Source organism: Anarhichas minor, unplaced genomic scaffold (assembly GCF_050575085.1).
Source record: "Anarhichas minor isolate MPS153535 unplaced genomic scaffold, ASM5057508v1 ptg000020l, whole genome shotgun sequence".
Lineage (NCBI taxonomy): Eukaryota > Metazoa > Chordata > Actinopteri > Perciformes > Anarhichadidae > Anarhichas > Anarhichas minor.
Genome location: NW_027466466.1, coordinates 709,882 through 734,430, shown reverse-complemented (window position 1 = coordinate 734,430; position 24,549 = coordinate 709,882). Strand labels below are relative to the sequence as shown.

General features: G+C 42.3%; 1 protein-coding gene across 4 annotated transcripts in view; it reads right to left on the bottom strand.

Moving 5' to 3' along the window:
* prkcz (protein kinase C, zeta) overlaps nt 1-24,549 on the bottom strand; it is a 128,160-nt gene that overhangs the window by 64,360 nt on the left and 39,251 nt on the right. Inside the window, exon 1 of one of the 4 annotated variants that reach the window (XM_076095561.1) lies at nt 13,712-15,741. The exons of the other annotated variants lie outside the window; for them this stretch is intronic. Coding sequence (XP_075951676.1) covers nt 13,712-13,748 — 37 coding nt within the window. The 5' untranslated portion in view covers nt 13,749-15,741. Of the gene's footprint in view, nt 1-13,711; nt 15,742-24,549 lie in introns of those variants that run through there. 4 annotated transcript variants of the gene reach the window in all.

The window sequence follows — 24,549 nt, the reverse complement described above, 5'->3', positions numbered from 1 at the left end:
CTTCCTCCAGGCCTACGGGAGACCTGGTATGTTGGTAAGGTCTTCCTCCAGGCCTACGGGAGACCTGGTATGTTGGTAAGGTCTTCCTCCAGGCCTACGGGAGACTTGGTATGTAGGTAAGGTCTTCCTCCAGGCCTACGGGAGACTTGGTATGTTGGTAAGGTCTTCCTCCAGGCCTACAGGATACCTGGTATGTTGGTAAGGTCTTCCTTCAGGCCTACAGGAGACCTGGTATGTTGGTAAGGTCTTCCTTCAGGCCTACAGGAGACCTGGTATGTAGGTAAGGTCGGGCCACTAGAATCACCTCACATGTGTGCGCTTGTACTGCTTTTAGGAAGGCAGATACATTTTATATTCCTGTCGGCATGGTTTACTTCAGTCATGATTCGGCCTCTTTGCGGTCTCATGTTGCTTCAAAGACTGAGTACTAAAAACAAATCATATAAGTGTTAACAGATAACGATAGTTTCAGCTTATATTAAAAGTGGGGCTGGGCTAAATTACCATCACACAACAGTAGGAATTATAATTCACATGAGTATAGCTAAACAACCAGAACCATTGGTACAGTATATAACTAGAAGTCAACCAAACATGGTTGTAGCCCACAGTGCAACCCAGATGTCCAGCGTCCATGTCAAAGGGTATAATGAACATAACTACAAGTTGTTTAACCATCACACATGATGTCTGTTCATATTACTCATGGTCCAATCCTCTTCCAACAAGTGATTACTATGGGAAATTATTACAGGCAACCATTATATTTGTATTAGCAGAAGGAAATTGTGATTTCAGGGTGTTGCATTAGGCGCTTAAAAAAGAGTCGATTTTTGATGCACTCTCACACAGTGAGCAGTAGTGGACATCAAGAGCAGTTGAGTGACTCTTTGTGACGAACATGAATGGATGGATTTGTTGATGTGTGACCAACAAGGCATCATGCGATGATTGACCACCACTGATATGATGAAAGACATGTACTATTGAACTGCTGAACACAACTTTGTTTTTTATTGGAAGATCTTAAACTGAATTGATTCATATGAGACATTATGCACTTGATAGCGTCTTTCATGAGACCCTCTCTGGCTGCTCAACGCCCACTTCTGTCAAACTCCATGCCCCTAGCTTGTACCATAGACTCTGATAAAAAAAATGAAGTCTCAAAGGACGTAATATTGATAAGAAAACTTGATGTTGAAAATCAGTGGAGTGCCTCTTTAAAAAGCAGGTAGTGTAGTTCATGTGCAAGAGCAGGAACACATAATACAGCTTCATGTATTGACTGATAAACTCGTTGCAATACAAATCTAGGAATGATCCACAAATTTGCCTGTGTTGCATTTGGCTGTTGGCCAAAAGAAAAGTCCCCACAACATGAAGTGAAGTGGTTTGCTGAGCCATACCATGCGTTGCCTTCCAGACTCCCACTAATTATTCACCAGCATCTCTCCCGGTGCCTCCCCCCGTCTGTACTGGTTTTCCAGTCTGCTTGGTTGCTCCAGTGACGGCTGTGATGTCCTCCACTCACTCATCTTTTGCCTCTGTTGCTATGGTAGCCACAGCCCACCTTATAGCAGCTATTGTTAGCTGGCTGTGAGGATGTCGGGATGACATTGTCTGCAAGTAGAAGTTTCTCCTAACAACAAATCCCCCCTTCTCCTTTTCTCAAGAATGATGCCACCATTGTGCAGAATCAGGTCGAACATACCGCCTATCAGATTTGCTGTCCGTCTCTTGAGCAATGGGTGGAGAGCTGTGATTCAATTGTCATGCCCTGGGTTGAACCCTTTCTTCCAGATGTTTTTTATCAGGGGGCCTCACATCATGTTCAATGTTTAAGCTGAGAATCTGTTTTTCTTTCTCTAACCCCAACCTCGACTATTGTCAACTACATACAACACACTGACATTATTCCAGCCAAAAAATGTAGAGTAAGTCTCTTTGCCAAGCAATATTGACAAGCACATTGAGACATGTGCCAGCTAAGATTTAAGTTGTGCTCATCTTTGTAGGCAAATGTTCCATAACAGAGAAGGAAATAAAGACCAGACACTTGGTACATGAGGTACTGACACTATGGTAAAACTCCTGTCCGTATGGACACGGAGGTCTAATGTCACAGATGTAACATTGCCATAGCGGTCTTCGATTTACACCAGGGCTGGGTATTGACATTTTTAGGCAGTGGTGGGCCGTCAGGGCCAGCAAAGCCTTCTCTGCTGGCCTAAACAGAATCACAAAGTTATAGCTATTTTAAGATTTCATTATGTTTCATAAATAATGAAAAATTATTTATTATTATTATTTAAAAATACTTATTTTCTCATTGCACAGCTCCTGTCTTCCTCAGTTGCTCTGCTTCCAGTGCAGCTTGTTTTAAGTAGAGCTTTTATCCAATCAGATTTCACCTCTGTGTCTCTAGGTAAGAAGAGAGGCCCGAGGCCCGCTAGGAAGCCTTTGCAGTTTCAGTAAATGGGGACGATGTTGTTGATTGTCATAGTCTTCAATCAATCAGATTTTTAGTTTGACATGTTGGGCGTATTCTTTGACATGTCAGAGCTGTCCAGGTAGCCTACAAGTACGTCAGCATTAACGTGCAGCTCAGCATTAACGTGCGCTGTGATTGGTCAGTGGGCTAGCGTCACTGTTGTGAAGCTGAAGCTAGCTAGCAGAACTTAGTAGTAGTAACAGTTCAAGCTGAAAGATATGTAAGAAGTTATGACATTGACATGACATTTTTAGCGTTTTGCTTGGTGTAGCTTTGTTTGTTTAACACTCAATGGCTGAAGGAGGTGAAACAGATTTGGGAGTTACTGGCAACGCCTTTCTGGAGAAGGACAGTTCCAGAAAAGCTGGACATCGTAAGAAAGGGTCGGCCAGCCCCACAGCTAGCAGCTCTGACCCAGCCAGGAAAAGGATTTGTATGAACGGTATTCCTGACTAACCACGTCGGAGAAGCGTTGCACATTTTATGGCTAAGAATGCATTTTATTTGTTACTGAGCGTCTTGGTGTTTGGAGCTACGCTAGATTTGCTAACCAAGGCAGCAACAAGACACCATAGCACGGCAGGACACTTACAAGCTATGGTGGTTTTGAAAACTTTTGCTGAGACCCGAGTGGATCTACAACTCAACGAACACGTCCACAGGAGGACCTCTGGCTGGAACTGAACCGCACCGATGTTCTGTACAACTGCGTCATTAAACTCTTTGTTAACAAAGAAAGGAGGATGGACTTTGTCTTTAAGTGAACAGCAGCTTTGGTAAGTGAAGTGCTTTTGTGTTTTTACATCTGCAGTAGCGTTACTACTGTGTTCATTTGTTTTTATGATATGGTTAATATTGTTCCCTCTGATGTGAATAATATTTGAATGGCTCGTGTTCTTTAGTGTTTGGTGGAATACGTGTTTTAGCGCCGCAGGTTTGCTGGATTGTTTTGTCATGCTTTGTTGTCATATAAATATATGTGACTGGTTCTTGTGAGTTTGTTTTGTGTGTTAATTACATTGATTTTGACTATATGCATTGTCCGTTAATGACGAAGCATCCCGTCATGCAGGTATTCATGTATCTGCACTCTGCAGTTAGTGTATTTGTAGGTGTTAAGCTTAATTTTTACACAAAACAAATAATAACCTGTAGGGGTTAGAGTCGGACATTTGATTTTCTGTTCGGGCTTTTGTTTTCTTTTACAAAGCAAGAATGATGGTCTGGAGAAATGGGGATTGTGTGGTGATGGCTTTAGCCCTGTTTGAATCAGTAGGGAACAGCTAAACGCTGCGGGGAGAGTTTTCAGCGTGTGTGCTGCTGTTGGTTTTCCTGCTAAGCTAGTTTAGCGTAGCACGCCTCCCAGAACACACGAGCCTGACCAGAGTACAATGTTGTTCTTCCATGGTGGGCGTGTCAGACAGCACGTTGTCTGCTACGTTGGGTGGGTTACCATGTTGAGCGCAGTGGCTCCACCGAGAGAACATTATATTTCCCACAATTTAAGCTTCTGCATTTTCCAAATGCACTAGTATTATTCAAACGTATTGTTCGGTTCGTAATGCGTACCGAACCGTGAGCCTCGTACCTAACGGTTCAATACAAATACATGTCACAGCTCTGCCACTACTATCCTGTTTTTCCATCTCTCACTCACCTAATCAGTTTATTCAGTGCACCTGCCAGTCACATCCACCTCATCGGCTCATCACTCTCACCAGGTCACTCTGCTACATACACTATTTAGACCCCAGTCACACACACACTCACTGCCAGATCGTTCTCCGCTTCCATGCAAGACCTTCCAGCGAATACCCTTGGACTGGTTCCCCGTTACCGACCCTGCCTGTTTTGGACTACCCCGCCTTGCCTCTGCCCCGGTAACTCAGCCTTCTGTCCCAGACCACGAGATCCTGCCGCTGTTTCCCCGGGATTATTTCATCTGTGCTTACCAAAGACTGTAACCTGTTGTGTGTCCAGAGGAAAATAAAGCTTTGATTCAAACTATCCATTCTGTCTGTCGTACTGCTCCTGGGTCCTTACCACACCCGTTACAATACGTGTATTGTTACACCCCTAAACACCTGTAGCGTCATAATGAGGTTATTAGGAGGTGGCCCAACTGTAGTAGGACAGCACTGAAGGCCCAGGTATAAAACACATGGCCCACCACTGCCTTTAAGGTATATACTGTATATTGACTGAAATCAAATTTTTTCTTTAATCAAAATTTCTCCAGTCAAATGATACCTGCAATAAATCTTTTTGTACCCAGAACTAGAGAAAAATTATTTTTCTCGCAGCCAATCACCTTAAATGGTAAATGTTAAATGGACTGTACTTGTATTTCTCTTTACTAGTCTTCCAATCACTCAAAGCTCTTTAACACTACATGTCATCATTCACTCCCATTCATACACTGATGGAAAAGGCTATCATGCAAGGTGCCACCTGCCCATCAGGACTCTAACTAACATTCACACCCATTCATATACCGCAGGCACAGCCTCTGTTTGAAGGACGACCCTGCTCTACCACTTAGCCAATGTTGCCCAAGCGCGTGTTCTCCGATTTAATGCGACGTGTGATTGGCCCATAACAGCAGCAGCTACAACCCATACAGCTAGCAGCTGACGGTTACAGAAGCGCGAACAGTGCGAAACAACCGCAACAGTGCTGACGGAGCTACGTTTTTAACCTGGAGGGGAACCAGAGGGTGGGCGTTACACAACACGGTCCAACCACTGTGGGGCGGGCGATGATGTCATCGGCGATACCTGCTGTATGAGTGCTATGGAATAGTACTCTATTGGTATGAGTATCACTTTAAGGGTACACTCAGGAGCTATACCTTCTGCCTGTTTTGCAGGGTGATGAGTGTCTTAGTGATTGTAGTGTCGCTGTCTCTGAGTCAGGACAGAGGAGACAGGAGAGACACATAGAAGTTGTGCTCCTCAGGGTCTCCTCTGTGACTTCCCTCTAATCCTGTTAACTTGGAGCCTCTAAAGGAAAGTGCCTTGGAGAATCACTGCGGTGCGTTTCCATAGTTACCCAGTATTCCTGCCCCGTGCCCGTATTAGTGGGTGAGTCATGGAGTTGAAGGGGAAAGACACACTGAGGCATTGTGTGATTGAGGACAGTGAACCTACACCTCATGTTACACTTCCTCAGTGCCCAGTGTCCTCCGGCTGCTAAATACAGTGTATGTGATTCAATTATTCATTGCGACAGATGTTACCACTAAGTGGTTAATTGCGGCACGTAGCTTTGTGTCTTTAATCAGAGTGTAGATGAATAGGTGAGTGGTTACACAGAAGAAGTTTAAATGCATGAGTAAGTGGTTTCCTCTTCACTGTGTGTTTGGCTGAGAGACAGGCTGCATTCATCAATCTCTGGGTTTAAATGGTGAATATCCCATTAATAATCTCGACAGACATTTTCTATTATATAGCATGGCTGGAGTAAAGCATTCCATAGAGAACACTTAGCAGCTTGAAGTAAGCCAAACCTTTGAAACCCATTCAACTGTGGAGGGACTAGTCCAGAGATCAATTGTTATTGATCGACTATCGTGCATGAACATATAAAATTCTTAAGAGAGATATTATTTCATTATATTCAATTTTAAAAAGTGGAATTAACATGGTAAATGCAAAACTGTGCTGCTCTGTGAGTATTATCTTTTGTATTAAGTTTTGGTCATAAAAAATGGTGAGGATCAGTTTCTGTTTGTTAAACGTTCAAAACTTTGGATCTCTGTTAGTAACTGGAGCGGAAGACAGAACCTGACTAGAAGATACATATTGGATGCTGATAGGGAGGATTATTAAAATAAAAACACTGGTCACATGCTGTGATATTCAGTGCTTTGATTTAAAATAAATAAATGCTAACCTATATTTGTGGTCTATGTTACCAGTTGGGGTCCTCCATTGAAAGTTAAGCATTCAGGATGAATTATTTTTATTTTCTAAGTTCACGCTCACTGCCCTGATTCGTTCCACCTGATCCATCACCCTGCTCTCCTTAGTCTTAGTCTGCCTGTTCCCCCTTTCAGTGTCAGGTCTTCTTCTGCAGTCCTTGTGTCTAGCAAGGCATATTGCTATGGCAACAGTCACAGAAAAATAAGATGGATGAAAGCAGCGGGAGGTTGGTGACTGTTGAGCCCACATCTTCACAGAGACCTGGATTCATCGTGGTCCAGGATCAAGCTGCACTTGATTGGACAGAGAGCAGGACTCTGGTGGACCAGAGGAGGAGGACTCTGTGTTCACATCATGATGCTTGGTGCTCAAACACAGTCACAGTTGATGGGTAATGTTGAATTTTGAATGTGAAGATGTCAGCCATATTATCTGACCAGAGAATAGTTTCTGTTGCTGCTGTTTACATTCCTTATGAGCAAATTCCAAAAATGCTCTACAGGAATGTACTACTGTTTTAGTTTAGTTTAGTTTGTCATGTGTTTGTTGTGTTACAAATGGGATTGTGCATCCCTGTGTTGCATAGTGACAATAAATGACCCTTGACCCTTGTATGTGGTATGACACATGCTCAGTGTGACTGGAGCTTGTTGGTCACAGCAGACTAGAAATAAAGAGACGTGTCCGCTCAGGTGCTCAGGAACACTCTAACTGATGGTGGGCGATACACACTAGAATTATAACAGTGAAAATAATGCATTCAAAATAGATTATAATGTATTACAAGACCGTCATCATAAAATGCTACATAGTGTCTGATAATGATTATTACAGCGCATTATCATTGAGTGTGTATCACTATAATCATACAGCGCTATTAGCAGATTATCACAAATTATGCATGAATATAATGCATTCTAGACACAGAGAGCGTTCACATTCCACAAGAAGTGTAGCTTCAAAGAGCAAACCAAGTTTTAAATAACAGCAACAGCCGACTTCACTCATGGCCTCGGGTGAAGCAGGAGCACGTCTTTAGAAGAGGTCCGTGTGTGTGTGTGTGTGTGTGAAATTCACACACCAAACTAGATTAAAGTGAGGCAGATTGTTTGCTGTAGGGAGGCGACAGAAATATTTAGAGACAAAGGGGTGCTGGAGAGTGCCGGTTTTAAATCTGAGGAGAATACGAGAATACGAGCACAGATGAACCAAAGGTGGTTTCATGATGACTGGTCATTTCTCCTCAAAGTCCTGCTGTGACTCAGCATCATGATATTGTAAATATTCGGACTGAACTGACCCAAAAATTTGTCAACCACAAGTAAAGATAAATACGCCAGTGGGATAGTTTCCTGTGCAACCATAATAATCACATTATCAACACATCCTCTGGTCAGAACAGATGGTATTACTGCACGACAACGATGTCTGGATCGGAGGGGAGCGGCGGATCAGTTCCTGTTTACATCTAGCTAGGACCGTCCTCCCAGCATGAAAGCGATGCCAACCACACACAGCTGCCTCAGACGTGCGCTTGCACTCCACTAGCAGGCCTTCAAAGAGCTGACCTATTACGACATCTCCCTCTGGAGAACCATGAGTGTTGCATTGCCCCACTTCTCTGCCAAGGTGCCAGAGTGAGAGTCAGAGAGACGCAGGCTAGAAAGAACGCTTTCTCAGGTGATGAATCAAAAACACAGTACTTTACCTCCGGATGCACAGGCCAAAGCGCACAATCCCGCCATGTCGTCTGTGGAAGGTACAAAGAGCAGCGGACCGCCTGCTGCTGTTGTACTGTATCTTATGTGGGGAGCCGTGCAGCAGGAGAACAGGGTGGTACTGCCATACCTCTCTAGGACAGGACATTTACGAGGGCTTGACTCACTTCCAGACATTGTTCCTCTCACTCGCAGGAAAGTAGCAGTCTCTACCAACAACGCCCGCCCCCCTCCCTCACATACCCTTCAAACTAAAGAAAAAAGAAAGCCAACACTGGGAATACACTGCCCTGTATGTTTTCAGTGAGTTCTTGAGGAATCAGCTGCACTCAGCAATAAAGGTACTGCCCATGTTCCTCTCAGGGTTTATGAACTTGTCAACTTTTTCAAAGTGCTAAGTTATTTTCTGGACACTTCCAAAGAAGCTGAAAGAGATCAATGAAACAGCCCTGAGACATTTTTCGACACAGTCAGACCTCTGGGATATGGGATGCTCTACGGTGGCATGATTAACTCTCTTAGTCTGACTTCTAATTAAAGCATCTATTCAATGGTCCTTTTAATCAGCGTGTTCCAGATAAAGAGGGAGAGAGCAGGCATTTCAAAGTGCATGAAATTACAAAAGACTTCCAATTTCAAAGTCAGAATCACTGAAATTGGATCGGCATTCTGAAGTCAAGTAAAGCCTTCTGCCGTGTTCACACTAAGAGCGACCACTGCAAAGAAACGGCAAAGTGTAGTCAGCTTCCATTGAGAATGAGTTGTAGAATGCTGCTGTGTCACACGTAGTGTGAACGCAGCATTATGAGGGACAGAGGGGTTGAAGGGAGGTAGACATGGACATACTGTATGACAGGTCCCTGGGACAAGTCAGTGTCACATGTTGGTGAGTCAACCGCATCCATATCACTGAGCTGGCAACATAGGGAGACATTTATTTCTCTTAAGTGGGCATCGAGACCATATCTACTGACGCAGACACATCAAATGCTGATGTGCACTAACTTGTTCTCATTGTAGTCCTTGTGTACTAGCACCGCACAGTCCCTCTAACCAGCACAATGTTTCTGTGGTGTACTCTGTATTTCACTATGTAGGTTATTGATTTGAGTTTGTTGCCTCCCGAAATCTGTGAATTTACAAAGAGGACAATATTCAAAGTCAAGATGTAAAGTGGCTCATGGAGAGACAATAAAAACCATTGACACAAGGTTAATCACCTCATAATGGGTATTTGGATGAATAATTGTCCAACGAGAGAAGCTTCGGTTTGTGGTAATCTTGCTTTAATGAAAACTAGTCGCTATCTATCACCATCGCTATTAGAAAACATCGGCGAGATGTTGGAGTGTGGTGTCACTGTTACTAGTTGCTTGTTCAAAGAAAACTGCTGTTACTAGCTCCACCAAGGAGGTTTCAGGTTTGGTTTCCATTTCGGAGCGTATCCCAAATTCATCTTCATTTGGCCAGAGTGGAGGTCTGTGCCAAGTTAGCAGTAGTCATTAGTACTAATATCGGTTGTCGTACTTTAAGTACAATAGTCTGGATTCATGACTAAATCAGCATTAATATAACATAATATAAAGTATATATTTAGTAAAATACAATTTGGTACTTGCTGCATACAAATATCTAGATCACTTATTTCATTTACATGAATTAAAATGATTTTTGGGGAAAACATTTATCTCCTGCAAATGTTTTGTTCTGAAATCACTCAAACACAACAGCAATGCTGTCCTTTGTTTGGTCTCTGCTGTCTTTACAGCACATCCCTACACACCTACACACACTCTTTAACTACTGTAGAGCTCCTGATGAACCTTTGTCTTCTACAGGTGCAGCAGGATGGCAGCTATTCTCATGAAGCATACTTTGAGCACGGTCATGAAAAATGTAGGAAATCTGTGACTTTGCAAACTTGGGCAGTTATGGAAACTGAATTTTAAGTGTGTAAGCATCCTAGTCAATGACCATTTGAATATTAACTGGTGAGCATGCAACAAATGGAAAGCCTCACTGAAGTTGTGGTGGTAGTGGTCCTGAGGTTTTGAGATCCTAGCACTGAGTTAGTTTGACTCCATCTGTATTGGTTTGTGTGTGTGTGTGTGTGTGTGTGTGTGTGTGTGTGTGTGTGTGTGTGTGTGTGTGTGTGTGTGTGTGTGCGTGTACTCAGGCCTGTGTTAGGGTCACTGATTGATCATGTCCTAAATCACTTTGTGTTTTTGCACAACAGCCTGGTGCTACTAGTGTTGCCACAGGCAGGAAGCAACTTTTTCCATTTAATTTCATCTTCTCCAATCTCTCTCTCACACACACACACACACACACACACACACACACACACACACACACACACACACACACACAGGACCATCAATGCAACAGCTGCAGTTATTGAAGGAACGTGATGAATGTGGATGAAACATGCACATCCAGTACACTCACATAGAAAAATAACCTGTAAATTGCAGACATGGGATTACCAGCATTTTAACAGCCTCAAACAACCACACTAGGTTTTGCTTCAACATTTACCCTGGGGGACAAGTAACAAGACTCCGCAGGGACAGGACCTGTCCTCCATTGACTCCTAATTATGGACAGCTCAAAGGCATTATTCTGCTTATAACATGGTCCCTTGCAAAATAAATATAATTTAGACCGCTGTGCAATAAAAGTCTCAAGTTTTTAACAATCTATTCACTCCCTTCCAGGTAACCCTGATACCTGGAACAATCATTACCATCCCATAAGGTTTTTATGCAATGGAAACACAGTTCACTGCTCCAGTAAATAGGACGGACCTTCGATACGACTTTGCAACGAGAGCTATTTCTATCTCACTCAGCTCAGAGAACCCTGTGGCCGGCCACGAGCTAGAAAGCTAACGTTATGCTAGCAATATGGATCTAAAGACTCTCGTGAATGTATTTTAGAGATGCAGCTAACAGTTATGTTATGACTGTGGCTTAGTGGAGTGCAGGGTCGTCCTTCAGTCAGAGGATCAGTGGTTTGATGTCATGACATAGTGTGAAAGCGCTTTCAGTCCTCCCCTCCAGTCGGAAAGACTAGAACAGCGCTATACAAGTACAGTCCATTTACCATTTATCAGTTGACTTTTGATCAATAATCATTGAGTCTAAAAAATGTCAGAAAGAATGACGAACAGACCAACACAGAATGTGTGAAGCTCTGATCTACATCTTCATCATATCCACAACTGTACAGTGTATCAGCATTCTTTAAGGCACATCATCCAGAGTCCTAAATAAACTGCCGGTCTGCTCCCCCATTGCTGCTCCCGTGATCACTGTCCTCCAGAACCTCCACTGGCTTCCTGTCCCGAAACGGATCCAGTTCAAAGTCCTTCTGCTCACTCTCAAAGCCCTCCATTACCAGGCCCCCTCCTACCTCACAGACCTGCTCCACCACCACCCTCCTACCTCACAGACCTGCTCCACCACCACCCTCCTACCTCACAGACCTGCTCCACCACCACCCTCCTACCTCACAGACCTGCTCCACCACCACCCTCCTACTTCACAGACCTGCTCCACCACCACCCTCCTACTTCACAGACCTGCTCCACCACCACCCTCCTACCTCACAGACCTGCTCCACCACCACCCTCCTACCTCACAGACCTGCTCCACCACCACCCTCCTACCTCACAGACCTGCTCCACCACCACCCTCCTACCTCACAGACCTGCTCCACCACCACACTGCACCAACATGTCCACGTTCAGAGCGCAAATCAAAACTCGCAGCTGCTTTTAATGTTCTGGGTTATATGTTCAGTCCAATATTAATCTTGATCACGATTTTGGCGTCGCACAACTAAATGAAATTCATCACTTATAGAAAACTCTGTTGCATTTCAAATCAAGCGCGACCTAGACTAATAGCCAGCCACCAGGGGGCGATCCAGATGTTTTGGCTTCACTTTTGCGGAGCCGTCATGCTGCGACCTCCCTACACTCTGTGAAATGAAGTGAATGCTGCCTGACTAGAAGAGTAATACTGTATACTTTATAGTAATATATATATATATTATATATTATTAGTAATGTCATTTTACAGTCAAAACAAGAACTGAAGATTATATTATACGGTTAAGACACATAGACATGGATGAGTCCAGTATCTTTAGTGCAGCCGTGGTGAGAAGGATTTAAGACGGTATTTAGAGCTTCACATTGAGAAGAAACACTACCGACCAGTTTGGTGAACTGGAAGAAATATGAAAAAGCCAAATAGTAAAAGATTTTTGGTGATGGGGAGTTTGTGTTGTACATTAAAACAAGTTGCTAATTGTATGTATTTATTTAATAATACATTTATCGTTGAAGTCATTAGCAGCTTTCCGCTGGGGATTTGCTGCTTTTGTCTCTGTTATATTATTGTACATTTAATCTCTTTGAGATTTGGACTGCTGGTCAGACAAAATGACATTTGAGGATTTTGACAAAATAAAATTCTCACTCCAGGTCTTCTCACCAGCTCAGTAAAGTACGAGGTAAATTGTGAATCTATTTTTCCCTGTTTTCCGTCATATAGACTGCACATGTAATCTGAAGAAGGTACTACGTAGCGCTGAACAATTCATCAAAAATGTATTGAAACTGCAATATGGCACATCATTTTATTAAAGGCAAAATGTGTCAAAATATAATTTTAAATGAATATTGTGGTTTTGCAGAAATGTCCTGGCTTACGCATCATATTCTACAGACTTAGAAAACATATTTGTTTGGTACAGATCTCTGCAAAAATGAAAATGAGAATAATGTAGAAATGATCATTCTCTCACAGTTACAATATCAGTCAAATGAATCACCATTAGATATTCCTTTAAAACGGTTCGGCCTAGTACGTGTCAATGCAGTTGGTATATATGGTACAGAATGGCTTCTATAATTGAGTTCAATTGTTGTTCTGCTTATCCAAGTCTAATGCTGCTTCAGACTGCTGAAAATGATTAACAAAAGCCCCACCATCCGTAAATCAACGCACATATTACGCCTGTAACATGGTTACTAGTATCTGCTCCGTGGAGACAGACAGACTGAGGGTTTAATGGCTTACATAGATCCAGATCAGCAGCCCGCATGGTACTGAGGAGGAGAGCCTCACATGCTCCCAGCGAGAGAAAAACAGGGGATATTCAATTTAGATGCAGCTGCTGATGAGAGGATCAAAGACACACTCTGTACCAGCTACCGTGGAGCCTCACTGACCTTGTGGAGAATGGATCGACTTCATGCTCTGATTACATTTAAAGCATTCGATGCATGCAGAGCGGCGATTTCACTGCAATTTTTGATGGTTAGTATCAAAAAGAAGGAACACGTTTGATCAAAGTAGCCTCATTTCCATCACTGTGTGAATACTAATGATTCCATCGCCAGCAGCAAAAGGCACACCAGCTCACGTCAACTCAACTGAGTTCTCATGCAGCCTTCCTAGTGCGCCTGAAGTGCTCTCTGGCTGTCTCTGCGCAGACCTCAGGTGACCCGACGTCGCAAAAATCCCAGAGACAGAACCTTCCACCCTGAACCCAGATCCCCCTACCTTTGACTCGAAGGTAGAACAGCAGTGTGAGCAGCATCCCTGCGGCTGAATGTTAGCGCTCCCTCGCCTTCACAGTCTGGATCTCATGGTGGTCTCCTGCACCTCCTCCGCTTCTCCTCTCCTCATCCCGGCTTCCTCCTCCTCCTGCTCTCACGGCACAGCTTCGCTCGTTCCTCTGTGTCGCTCTCTCTCTCTCTCCCCTCCCTCCTCATTCGCTTCCATTTCCCTTCAGGCTACTCCTCTTCATCTTCTTGTCACACTACACCCTCACTACAAGTAGTACACATCGGAGGAGCAAACGTGCACTAATTCTGTGTGTGCGTGTGCATCAGATGATCCTCACTTCCTCGACGAGGATCGCGCCGCACGATTGAGGCTTCTCTCAGGAACCTGCAGCTCCATTTCACCCACAAGATGGCATCCGTAGTCCTGGAGCCGACAGCAGCATCCTCTGCACACAACACATTTGAACCTAAATTTAAACCTTGTGGACTATTTTTAGTGGCTGTGCTGTGCCTATTGGAGCCCATCCTGGATGACAGCTACACTTTCCCAGAGACCTGTCTCTGGATGCAATTATAGCCCTCTGTTCATGGGAATACTGAGCTCGGTGTGCTACAGTAAATCTCCTTCAGATGCTTATGTAGAATGTCATGCTGTCCTATATAGCAGCGGCCCCCAACCACCGGGCCGTGGGTCATTTGGTACCGGGCCGCACAGAAAGAATAAATATTATATTATTTCCGTTTTATTGATTATCAGAGTCTGAAAGAAGTTTTATTTTGAAAAATGACCTGATTCTCTCGCAATTTCATCCGCCTCTGGCTCTTGACATGTCAAGACGCTTGTCTCGGTCACGTGATACGTTACCTCAAAAATTAAGCCCACAAGTTAGCGAAAATGAGTAAAAAACTTTTGGAGAGCTTCTTTGCAAAGGGGTAAAGGCCCACTAAGGAGACAGAAGAAGAGCTACAACTTCCAAGAAAAAGAAAACTTCATTTAACAGACAATATCAGGAGTCTGATTAAATATCAGGAGTAACTCTGACGCGCCAAGCCCGCTCTGCAGAACATGTGGCGACAGAGGAAGATCAGCTGCTGGAGATTGTAAATGACGGTGGCCTTAGAAGTATGTTTGAGACAACAACTCTGCTGGTGTTAGGATTAAAATCAAGGCTGAATATCCTGAGATCGCCACTAAAGCACTGAAAACCCTGCTTCGATTTCACACATCCTCTTTGTGAAGCGGGATGTTCTGCAGTGACGGCAACCAAAATAAAATTACGGAGTAGACTGGACATAAGGAACACACTGCGGGTGTCATTGTCTCCCATTGTCTCCCCAGATGGGACAGTCTCGTTGCAGAGAAACAAGCTCGGGGCTCCCACTGATTCAGCGTTATTGTGAGTTGTAGTTTTTATGCATTTTATATTTGTTTTCATGCCGATCGTATCATTTTATTTCGTCGTGTTTTTCCGCCACACCTTGAAGGCCGGTCCATGGCGCAAAAAAGGTTGGGGACCGCTGCTATATAGGAACAAAACACTGGATTGTATACATTGAAATCCTTTGAGTTCCAATCTATTCAACACCACGTCAAGACCAAGACATTGAGGAATTGAGACCAAGTCAAGACCAAGACCAAGAGCAAGACTTAGAGGGTTTGAGGCCAAGTCAAGTCCAAGGCAGGGCAAGACTGAGACAAGACTATGGGTACATCCCAAGTCTTAATTCTCATTTCCTCGCTCCTCGCTTGAACCGGAAGTTGTTCTGCACCGCCATATTGACGGCCGTCCCAAAGCTCTTATTTAGCTCTGAGGAGAGAGGAGGGATCTCCGAGGACCCACGAGAACAGACTTACAGGAAGTCTTTTAACGGCCGACACGCCCCCTCATTGTTCATCAGTCATGTGATTGGACGCTGCAGCCGATCGGACTGATGAGATTTTTTTCAACATGTAAACAGTGAAGACAGATCACAGATTAAACTCAAGCTTTATATTTGATTAGTTTTCTGATTCAACATCTGGTTTAAATAAATGTTCATTGTAGACTGAACAACAAAAGGACCACAAACAACTTTCTACATTTATTAGAAAGATTTGTCTTTTCATGATCTGAACTTTTATTATGGAAACAATTAAAGTCAGAGGGAAGTGGAGAGACGAAACACTTATTTATATATATATATATATATATATATATATATATATATATATATATATATATATATATATATATATATAGATAGATAGATAGATAGATAGATAGATAGATAGATAGATAGATAGATAGATAGATAGATAAATAGATATAGATAGATATATATATATCTATAGATATATATATAGAGAGAGAGAGCTGAGAGACAAAACACTTTTTACATCATTTATCATCATTTCATTCAGTCACATGAGGCTGTTCATTCCCGATTGTCGGGTTTGATGAGTTTTATAATTTAAGAGAAACAATAATCATATTCTGGGTTATTTAATAATGACGCCATAATCTGAATTTCAAAACGTACAGACGCAAATAATTCATAAATAAGACGATCGCATTCCGCCAGTAGAAATCGATCCTGAGCTTATAAACAGAACACAGGACACAGTTTGTTAACAGACTACAGAGAGAAACACCTCTACAGTGGTGATTACTGTGTGTCTTTATTAGTTATTAGTATTATTAGTTACTGTTATTAAGTACAGTGATCATGTGAACAGACACTAACTTATCAAAAGTCTCTCCAGCTGTTAAAGCCGACTGACAGCTGATCCAGCTGTGATCATCAGCCACCGTCATCAGAAACAGACGTCGCTTCACGTGACGCACCTGAGGAAAGGACGTCTCATGTCTCTTAAAACATATTTCCTCGTTCCTCTCTCCTTGCATGGTTTCCTCCATGCATCCCTGGTGGGAGGGAATAAGACGCAGGGAAAGGACCCAAGTGAGGGAAATGGGGATGCAATTAAGAGACTTGGGATGAACCCTAAGACTTTGAGGGGTTGAGACCATGTCAAGATCAAGACCAAGGGCAAGGCGGAACCGAGTGAAGACCAAAACTAGACCAGTGCAAGTCCCACACTGAGTGACAAAATGACTATAAAATGTGGAACAAGAACACCCTGGTACTGCTCTAATTGATCCACATTCCCATAAAGACACCCAGAGAAAGCAAATCCAGATTCCTCTTCATCCACCTCTTTTATTCCCATTGTGACGACCCCTCCCTTCCACTAGAGGTCTGTGTCCTGTTTGCTGTCTTTTTTGTCTTTCAGGATGTTGATCAGAAGCTAATGAGCCACACCTGGGCCTGGTATGGTCCCAGCTATAAAGACCCACCATCTGAACATGGCTGCTGCTCCTCTCCTTTGACTGACACGGCTGCGTATTTGTTTTGTTTGTTTAGTTTGTGTTCTTTAAATACATGTCTATTTGTTACTTGTACCACTTGTCTTGTCTCCCTTTATGTTGCAACCTTTGAGCTGGGTTGTAACATATGGGGGCTTGTTTGGGATTTGGACCCGGGACCTCTCGCACCCCAAGCGGGAATCCTAGACACATACTCTATATGTGTGTATAGTAGTGTTTTCCTTTGTTTTCTTGGAGCAATCACAGTAATGTCAACAAATAAATGAGACAATACAGGCAGTTTAGTGATATTCCCACAGTTGTGGTCTTTGCAGGTTGCAGTAAAAAAGGGGTTGATGCCGAGACCACATCCAGACCTTCAAAAATCGGTCTTGAGACCAAAACCGATCTCAAGTACAACACTGGTGTCTACCATTTACAGCCGAGTACCAAAAACCTCCTTAAAAGGCACAATGAGTAGGATTTTCTAAAAGAACAACATTAAAACAATGCATCGACTCATATAAAAACAATCTCTCAATCATCACTTCTGACCCTCTTCTTATTTCGACATGTTCAGAGTGTTTCTGGGAGTCAACCTCTATAAAAGTGACCAGATGTAACACTGTAAGCGTGCATCCAAGAGGAAGCAACATGGCAAAAAAAAGAAACAAATTCTAGAAATTGTCTACTTTTGTTTTCCGAATTCCAGTTGGTTGTATCATGATACAGTCTCCCTATTGACCAGCAGTTAAAGATGCATACGCAATGATTCAAGGGATTGTATCACATGTCATACCTGCTTTTAAAAAACACATCAACAAATTGGCCACATCAAATCAATCATGTTCTTCTAAGCACTGAATCTGTTAAACATGCATCAACTTACATCAACACGTGGTTTAATTAAGAGACAATCAGAACTAGACTGATAGCTATATATATATAAATATATATATATATATATATATATATATATATATATAAATATATATATATATATATATATATATAAATATATATATATATATAAATATATATATATATATATATATAAATATATATATATATATATATAAATATATATATATATATATATATATAAATATAAATATATATATATATATATATATATATATATATATATATATATATATATATATATATATATATATATATATATATATATATATATATATATATATATATATATATATATATATATATATATATATATATATATATATATATATATATATATATACACACATACATACATTTGAAGCCCTAGTGTAAGTTCAGTCAGGAAGACTATACTTTTGCTCGCATAGGCCTTTCAGTTTATTTCTCATACATCTGCCATTCACTCCTCTCACTCATGCTCACTCTTGATGTCCTTGGTGTCATTGTTTGGGGCTGTCAATCATGATATCAGCTGTTCTGATCAGCTGGTCTCTTCTATCCAATAGCACAACCACACAATTACATGGTTTGATCTTGCTGCCGTCTCTTTTTAAATAAGATTGTCTCTCTGCCTTTAGTACATGTTCATGTTGCTGTGACGCCCCTCCATCAGCGCCCAGTCTGCACGGATGCACACGCCCCTCCATTACAAATCTCCCTGTAGAGATCTACAGACATCTATGCATCTTCACATATCTGTTAATAATGAACAATGATCTTTTCTTCTTCTGATTTGTGTCTCCTGATTTAAAAAAAGAAGAAAATAAATGATTTTTTAATCATTTATTCTCATATATATATATATATATATATCTTAAGCCAAAATCAGGTTATTGCAGATATAAAGGTATTGTGTATTTGTCAAAGGTTTGAGACAGTGTCTCCATTACAAAATGTGTCCACCAGAGAGCACCGGCAAGTACATTTCTTTACACAAAATGTCCTGCTGAGTATTAATCTTGGTCATAATTCTTTTCTTTTTTTTAACTCGCAGATATCCATATGAGTGTTGGCCTCAAAAATCAATAAAACACAAAACTGAAACCAGAAGATGCTCCAAAAGAAAAGTTCACGACTTAGACGACGGGATGATTAAACCCCATAAACTCCACCATAAAAACCTTGATTATTTTAGGACAGGCACTCCCACAGCTCTCCCTCTCCCAGCCTAACACAGACTTGGACACACTTGTGTCTTTCCTTGCCTGCCAGTGTTGCAACATCGAGGAGGTTGAGCAAACATTTTCTGCATTCCTTCAGAGTGAGGGTGGAAGGCTATATTCTCTGGGCCGGACCCATGGCTTTATCAAAAGCAACCTTCAAGACATGTTGACGTTATCAGCACTGCCAGGAGCCGGCCGTGGAGTACAGCCACTCACTCACTCTGGATCAACACCGGGGAGTGCTTCAGAAAACACCACTGTTGATGCATTTTAAAGACATTCTCCACTGGGAGGGAATGAAGATAACAGCCTTTACTCTGTGTGCTTACTGGCACTCACTTACAGTACTTTCAGACGACGTTTCTTAATTTATATTTTTGTCTTTAAAGGTGTGCTGTGTAATATCTAGCCAGAACATTATCCAGACAATATGAAGAGGTTTCAGTGATGAGGTTAGTTAAAGACGTCTATGTGTTGTGTTGCAGAGGTATCTAGTGAAATGAGCACGCTAACCAGCTAGCCCCGGCCCGTCCCGTCTTTAGCACCTGGAGAGGCGATAGTGAGTTACTGTAATGTCCTGTCTGTCCTCAGTCCAACAGAGAGGACGAGGAGTAGAGCTGGTCTGTGGACATTCTTTTTATTGGATTAAATCCGAAAAGGCAGAGAAAGAAAAAAACAACATATTTTTTAATTCCCCCCGCCACTACTTTGGCGGCAGATTTGGGAGATGGACTTTCAGTTAGCGGTTAGCAGATAAGTCAAATTCAGCCTGCACAAAACCCAGCACCGGGACTCACAGCGGGCTGCTGCTGGGTCTGGAACGTAAAGATTGCTGATCTAGCGGATCAGACCCCCGACACTGAGGTTTGTGCAGGCTGAATTCATCCATTAAATGAAGGTCCATCTTCCCGAGCAGCTGCTAGTCTCCTTCTACAGAAGTAGTCTCCTGGTGGCAGAGAGTCTTTTTCCTTGTTTCTTACTGTGTCAGCAGTTTGATTGAATTTTGCGTATTCTTGCCCCGCTGTTCGTTTGTAACTGGTTTTTTTGTTAGAACTGATAGAACTGATAGAACTGGAGCAGGAGGCCAGACCTCACTCACTGCACCTTCAAGAGACCATGGCATTGTGTATTTAAATGTTTGATGCTATTTACACGTTTTGCATCCGTTTTCAAATATTAGGCTTTTTATATTCTTCATAATGATAATTTGTAGGTTTTTTACAGTAGTAACAGTAGTTGTCATAGTTGGCTAGTTGGTGAACTATTGTAGCTGCTAGCTCTCCAGCTAGCTATGTCACTAATGCCATAAAAAGTTCACCTAGTTTTTTCTAAAAAACATATTGGTACCATTGACTCTTAACTGTGTGCAGACCAGGTCTCCTTTTAGTGCAGTTTATACTCCAGCACAGAAGAATTCTTCATCTTACAGCTTCCTGCAGTATGGATTCTCTACGATAGTACCGATACAGATCTACTGCACACATGAGCATGTCAAACTTCATCAAAGTTCAACTCCACGCACAGCTTTACTTCAACCCTTCAAATGAATTGATATTTTTGAGTCAGTCAAAATAAAACAGTCAGTCATGTCTCACAATTTTCTAATTGAACACAAGTTCTGTACACCATCAATCAACCAGCACCCAAAATCAGTTTGACAGGAAGTTGTCTCTCAGCACACGTGCAACAACGAATCCTGAAGAGCTGTGTGAAGAAGTCGCCATAAGAAGATGCTGCAGCCAACGTTCACAATAAGCTGGTCTTCAATTTCAACACCAGCTGCATGCAATACACATTTTTCCCCAAAATACGCACTCTTGATTAGGAGTTATGATCGCTTGTATGGTAAGCAGACCAACCACGGTATACGAGTACTATGCACTGTACACACACCTTCACTGGATCTCAACTGTTCACTGTGCAGCTTGTACTGAAATGTAACAATGGTGCTAAATCTCAGCTTCCTGCTTTCAGCCCCTTTGTCTAGGACGGTCTTAACATTGACAGGCCATCGTACTGTCAGTCTATCTGGTGCGTTATGTAAGATTGCAGGGCTTAGTGCTTTGACTTCACAATATCAAAAAACACAACAAACAGCAAGGTGACCTGGTCAGACATGGGGTGCACAGAAAGCAGACTAAAGCACAGATGTGACAATATGGGTACAAAAGAAAACGGTGACGAGCGGGAGAAAGCAAAGGGTGACTGAAACGGAAGTAAGTAGACGGACAGATGAGGGGGAGTTGAAATAAGAAAGAGGGGGGTTAGATTAAGGGGAAAAGCCAGCGGGAGGCCTCTGAAACGAGGCCAACAGCTCCGCCACAGACAGTCAGAGGCACTCGAACGTGAACCGGCTCGACTCACGTTAGCAGACCCCTCTCTCTGCTCGGCACGGCGCCTCACTCAGGCCAGCTCCAGCGACACCGTCATTGTTGCATGGCGTGTTCGTGCCAGCTGAAGCGGTTGCCCAGTGGGAGCATTATGCAATGGACCGGCCTCATTGTGGATTAGCCCTCTGAACAGATGTGCTCCGGGCTAACGCTATTCATCGCTGAGGTTCAATAGCAGGACGTGACAACCGCTCCAAATCCAGCCGCACAACAGAATGAGACCAGCAGCAGAGAGAGAAATCAAAAAGAGTGGCTTCAGGTTGTTCTGAATGCAACGCTTTCAGTTGTTTTAGGGAACTGTATTGTTTCTTGTTGAGATCATGTTTCTAGTGAGGACCTTCTGCACGACAAATGGTCAAGTACAAAAATGAAAAAATAAGTCAACTTGACTTTTAGTCTCACATGGCACATGACCAGTGGCCTACTAGGTGAAAGTCCTGTGTTAATTCGACGCGTTCACCTCCCCTAACACCAACACTAAGCAGTCTCTATCTCCTTATTTATACTACAGGGTCTAAAGTAGTGGTGTAATCGGTTGGGATCAGCTCTCTGCAATCATCAAAGTCTGGTGCTGCAGACACGCCCCCTCTGTGAGAGGCACACAGACACAAATCTAGCGCTACCCTTTCCCACACAATGGAGATATTCTCATCTTTCTGAAAATACATTTCTTAAATATTGTGGTTTTCATGTAAGACTATAGCCCAAGGTTGTTCTTGAAGTTCTTTAATTAATAAATGGAAAGCAAAGTTATATTTGTCCCCCCCCCTTTTTCTTTGCTGATCCGATCCGAACCGTGAGGTTTGTGATCCGTTGCACCGCGAGTCTAAAGCAGGGGTCACTAATAGGCGGGCCACAGTCCGGGTCTGGACCCAGATGCCATGGTATCCGGACCATGGACCTAAAACCAATGTTGACGGAGCGCCTGTATTTTAGCCGGCACAGCTTTTCTAGCCTTTACGGCACTTGTTCAGCTGTCCAGGAAACACACCGACCAATTGCATACGTTGTAAATCACATCACGTGATGCTGCTCGACCAATAAAATATCTGTAATCCGATAAGCGTCGCCCTCGACTCGAGTGAGATTTACACCCCCCCCCCCCCCCCCCCACACACACACACACACACACACTAGCGAGACCTAGCAGTCAGAAAAAATATGAGAGTCAGAGAAGTTATTTCACATGACTAAAAAGAGAAAAGTCTTTAAACAAGAATGAACTCTTATAGGTTAATTCTTCCCACAGACAGTTTAAAACCAGTACGTCTCACATGTTCAGAGACTGTGGAGATTAAAGCGGTAATATGAAGCACCGCTACGAGACAAAGAACAACTCTTTTGAGCAAACGTACCCACTCACATCTGAAATGAAAACACAGAAAATAAACCTAAGAGCCCAATATGATCAGAATCCTAACACATGAATTCACTGTCCAACAATGATGTTAAGAAAGAGAATAGAGCTGAAACAAGTGGTTTAATAACCACAGATTAAGTCCATGCACAAACATTTCTCTCATTAGAAGATGAAGAATATAATGTGTTTTTTTGGTTCACTTCACACCTGAATGAACTGAATTTAAAGCTGCAGGACAATTCAGTTATATCAATTTTTCTAAAATTAAGTGCTTTATTTTAAGATGCACATTTTTTAAGAAGCTTACCGTTGTGTATTTTATGTTTTTAAATCCAGTCCTTATTTTACTTGAAGCAAGAGAAGATCATTTATTTATTATTAGAGTATGTATTATTTATAATTCATTCAGTTCAATTTGAAATCTGACGATAAATATTGTTGAGATATTATTGAATTGACTTTTCTTTATTTTAAATGACAGTTGTCAGTTGTTGACTACATACAGACGTTAATATAAATGCTAGGCTTCTTTAATATATATGGGACTAAACCACAGCGCAAGTTAAACATTATCGGGATGTTCCGGACCTTTGCATGAGGAAATTCTCTCTGACTGGACCTCGTTGAACTTTAATTGAATACCCTGGTCTAAAGGGACAGCCTGTGCCTCAGATGGGCCTGAGTTATGTTTTATAGCTATAATGTGGAAGATGTATTGTGTTCCTATTTGCTTTGACATTGTCTGACATGCATGGTGTAATGTATTAAGTCTTCCCCTCTCATTATGTTATTGCTCCTGCTTGTTATGTCTGTAATGTTTTGTAAGCCCATGTGGGCTTGACACCTTTTGGTGCATGACGCTTTGAAAAACAAATGTACTTTTTAAAATGCATCCCCATGGTGGTCCCTGCAAAGCTCAGATTAGTCTAACTGTTGCTGAGGGAACGAGCACAGCACCAGAACTATTAAAAGGTTTCTACTTTTGCTTTATTGATCTCCGTTTTTTGCCTTATGAAGCACTTTGTAGCATTTGTTTTGAAAAGTGCTATATGAATAAAGAATTATGTATAATGATGCTACTTCGCTAGTAGGCTAACTGGAGGATAATAATTTGCTAGCTTATGCCAATGCTAACCAAGCATTTCAAAGTCAGTGTAACAGTCAGTTACACTGGTACACTAGTAACAGTCAGTGGAAATGGGCCTTGTGTTCCTGGGCTTTGCTTGGTGTTGTTTGAAGATTAGCGCGTTGCCCCGATCATGTCCCTCTGGTACGTCCTCCTAGCAGCCAGTCAGACCTATTTTAGTAGGTAACACGTTTCCTCTCTGAGTCAGTCTCCTCGCTGCGAGCAGAAAAGCATCCCTCATTCAATTTTGCATGAAACATTCAACACATTGTAATCTCATAAACTCTTCCCCGAGAGACCACCGCTGCACAGGCAACCACATCACATGTATCAGGGATAGAAAAGCCTTTACAAATATACAGATACAAATTAACTGCACTCCATAAAGCCAACCACAACTGAGGGCTGCATATATAATGTCAAAGCTGTAATCACTTTGGATTTGGGAGAACGGGATTGGTCAAAGAGGCACAGGTTAAAGAGACTT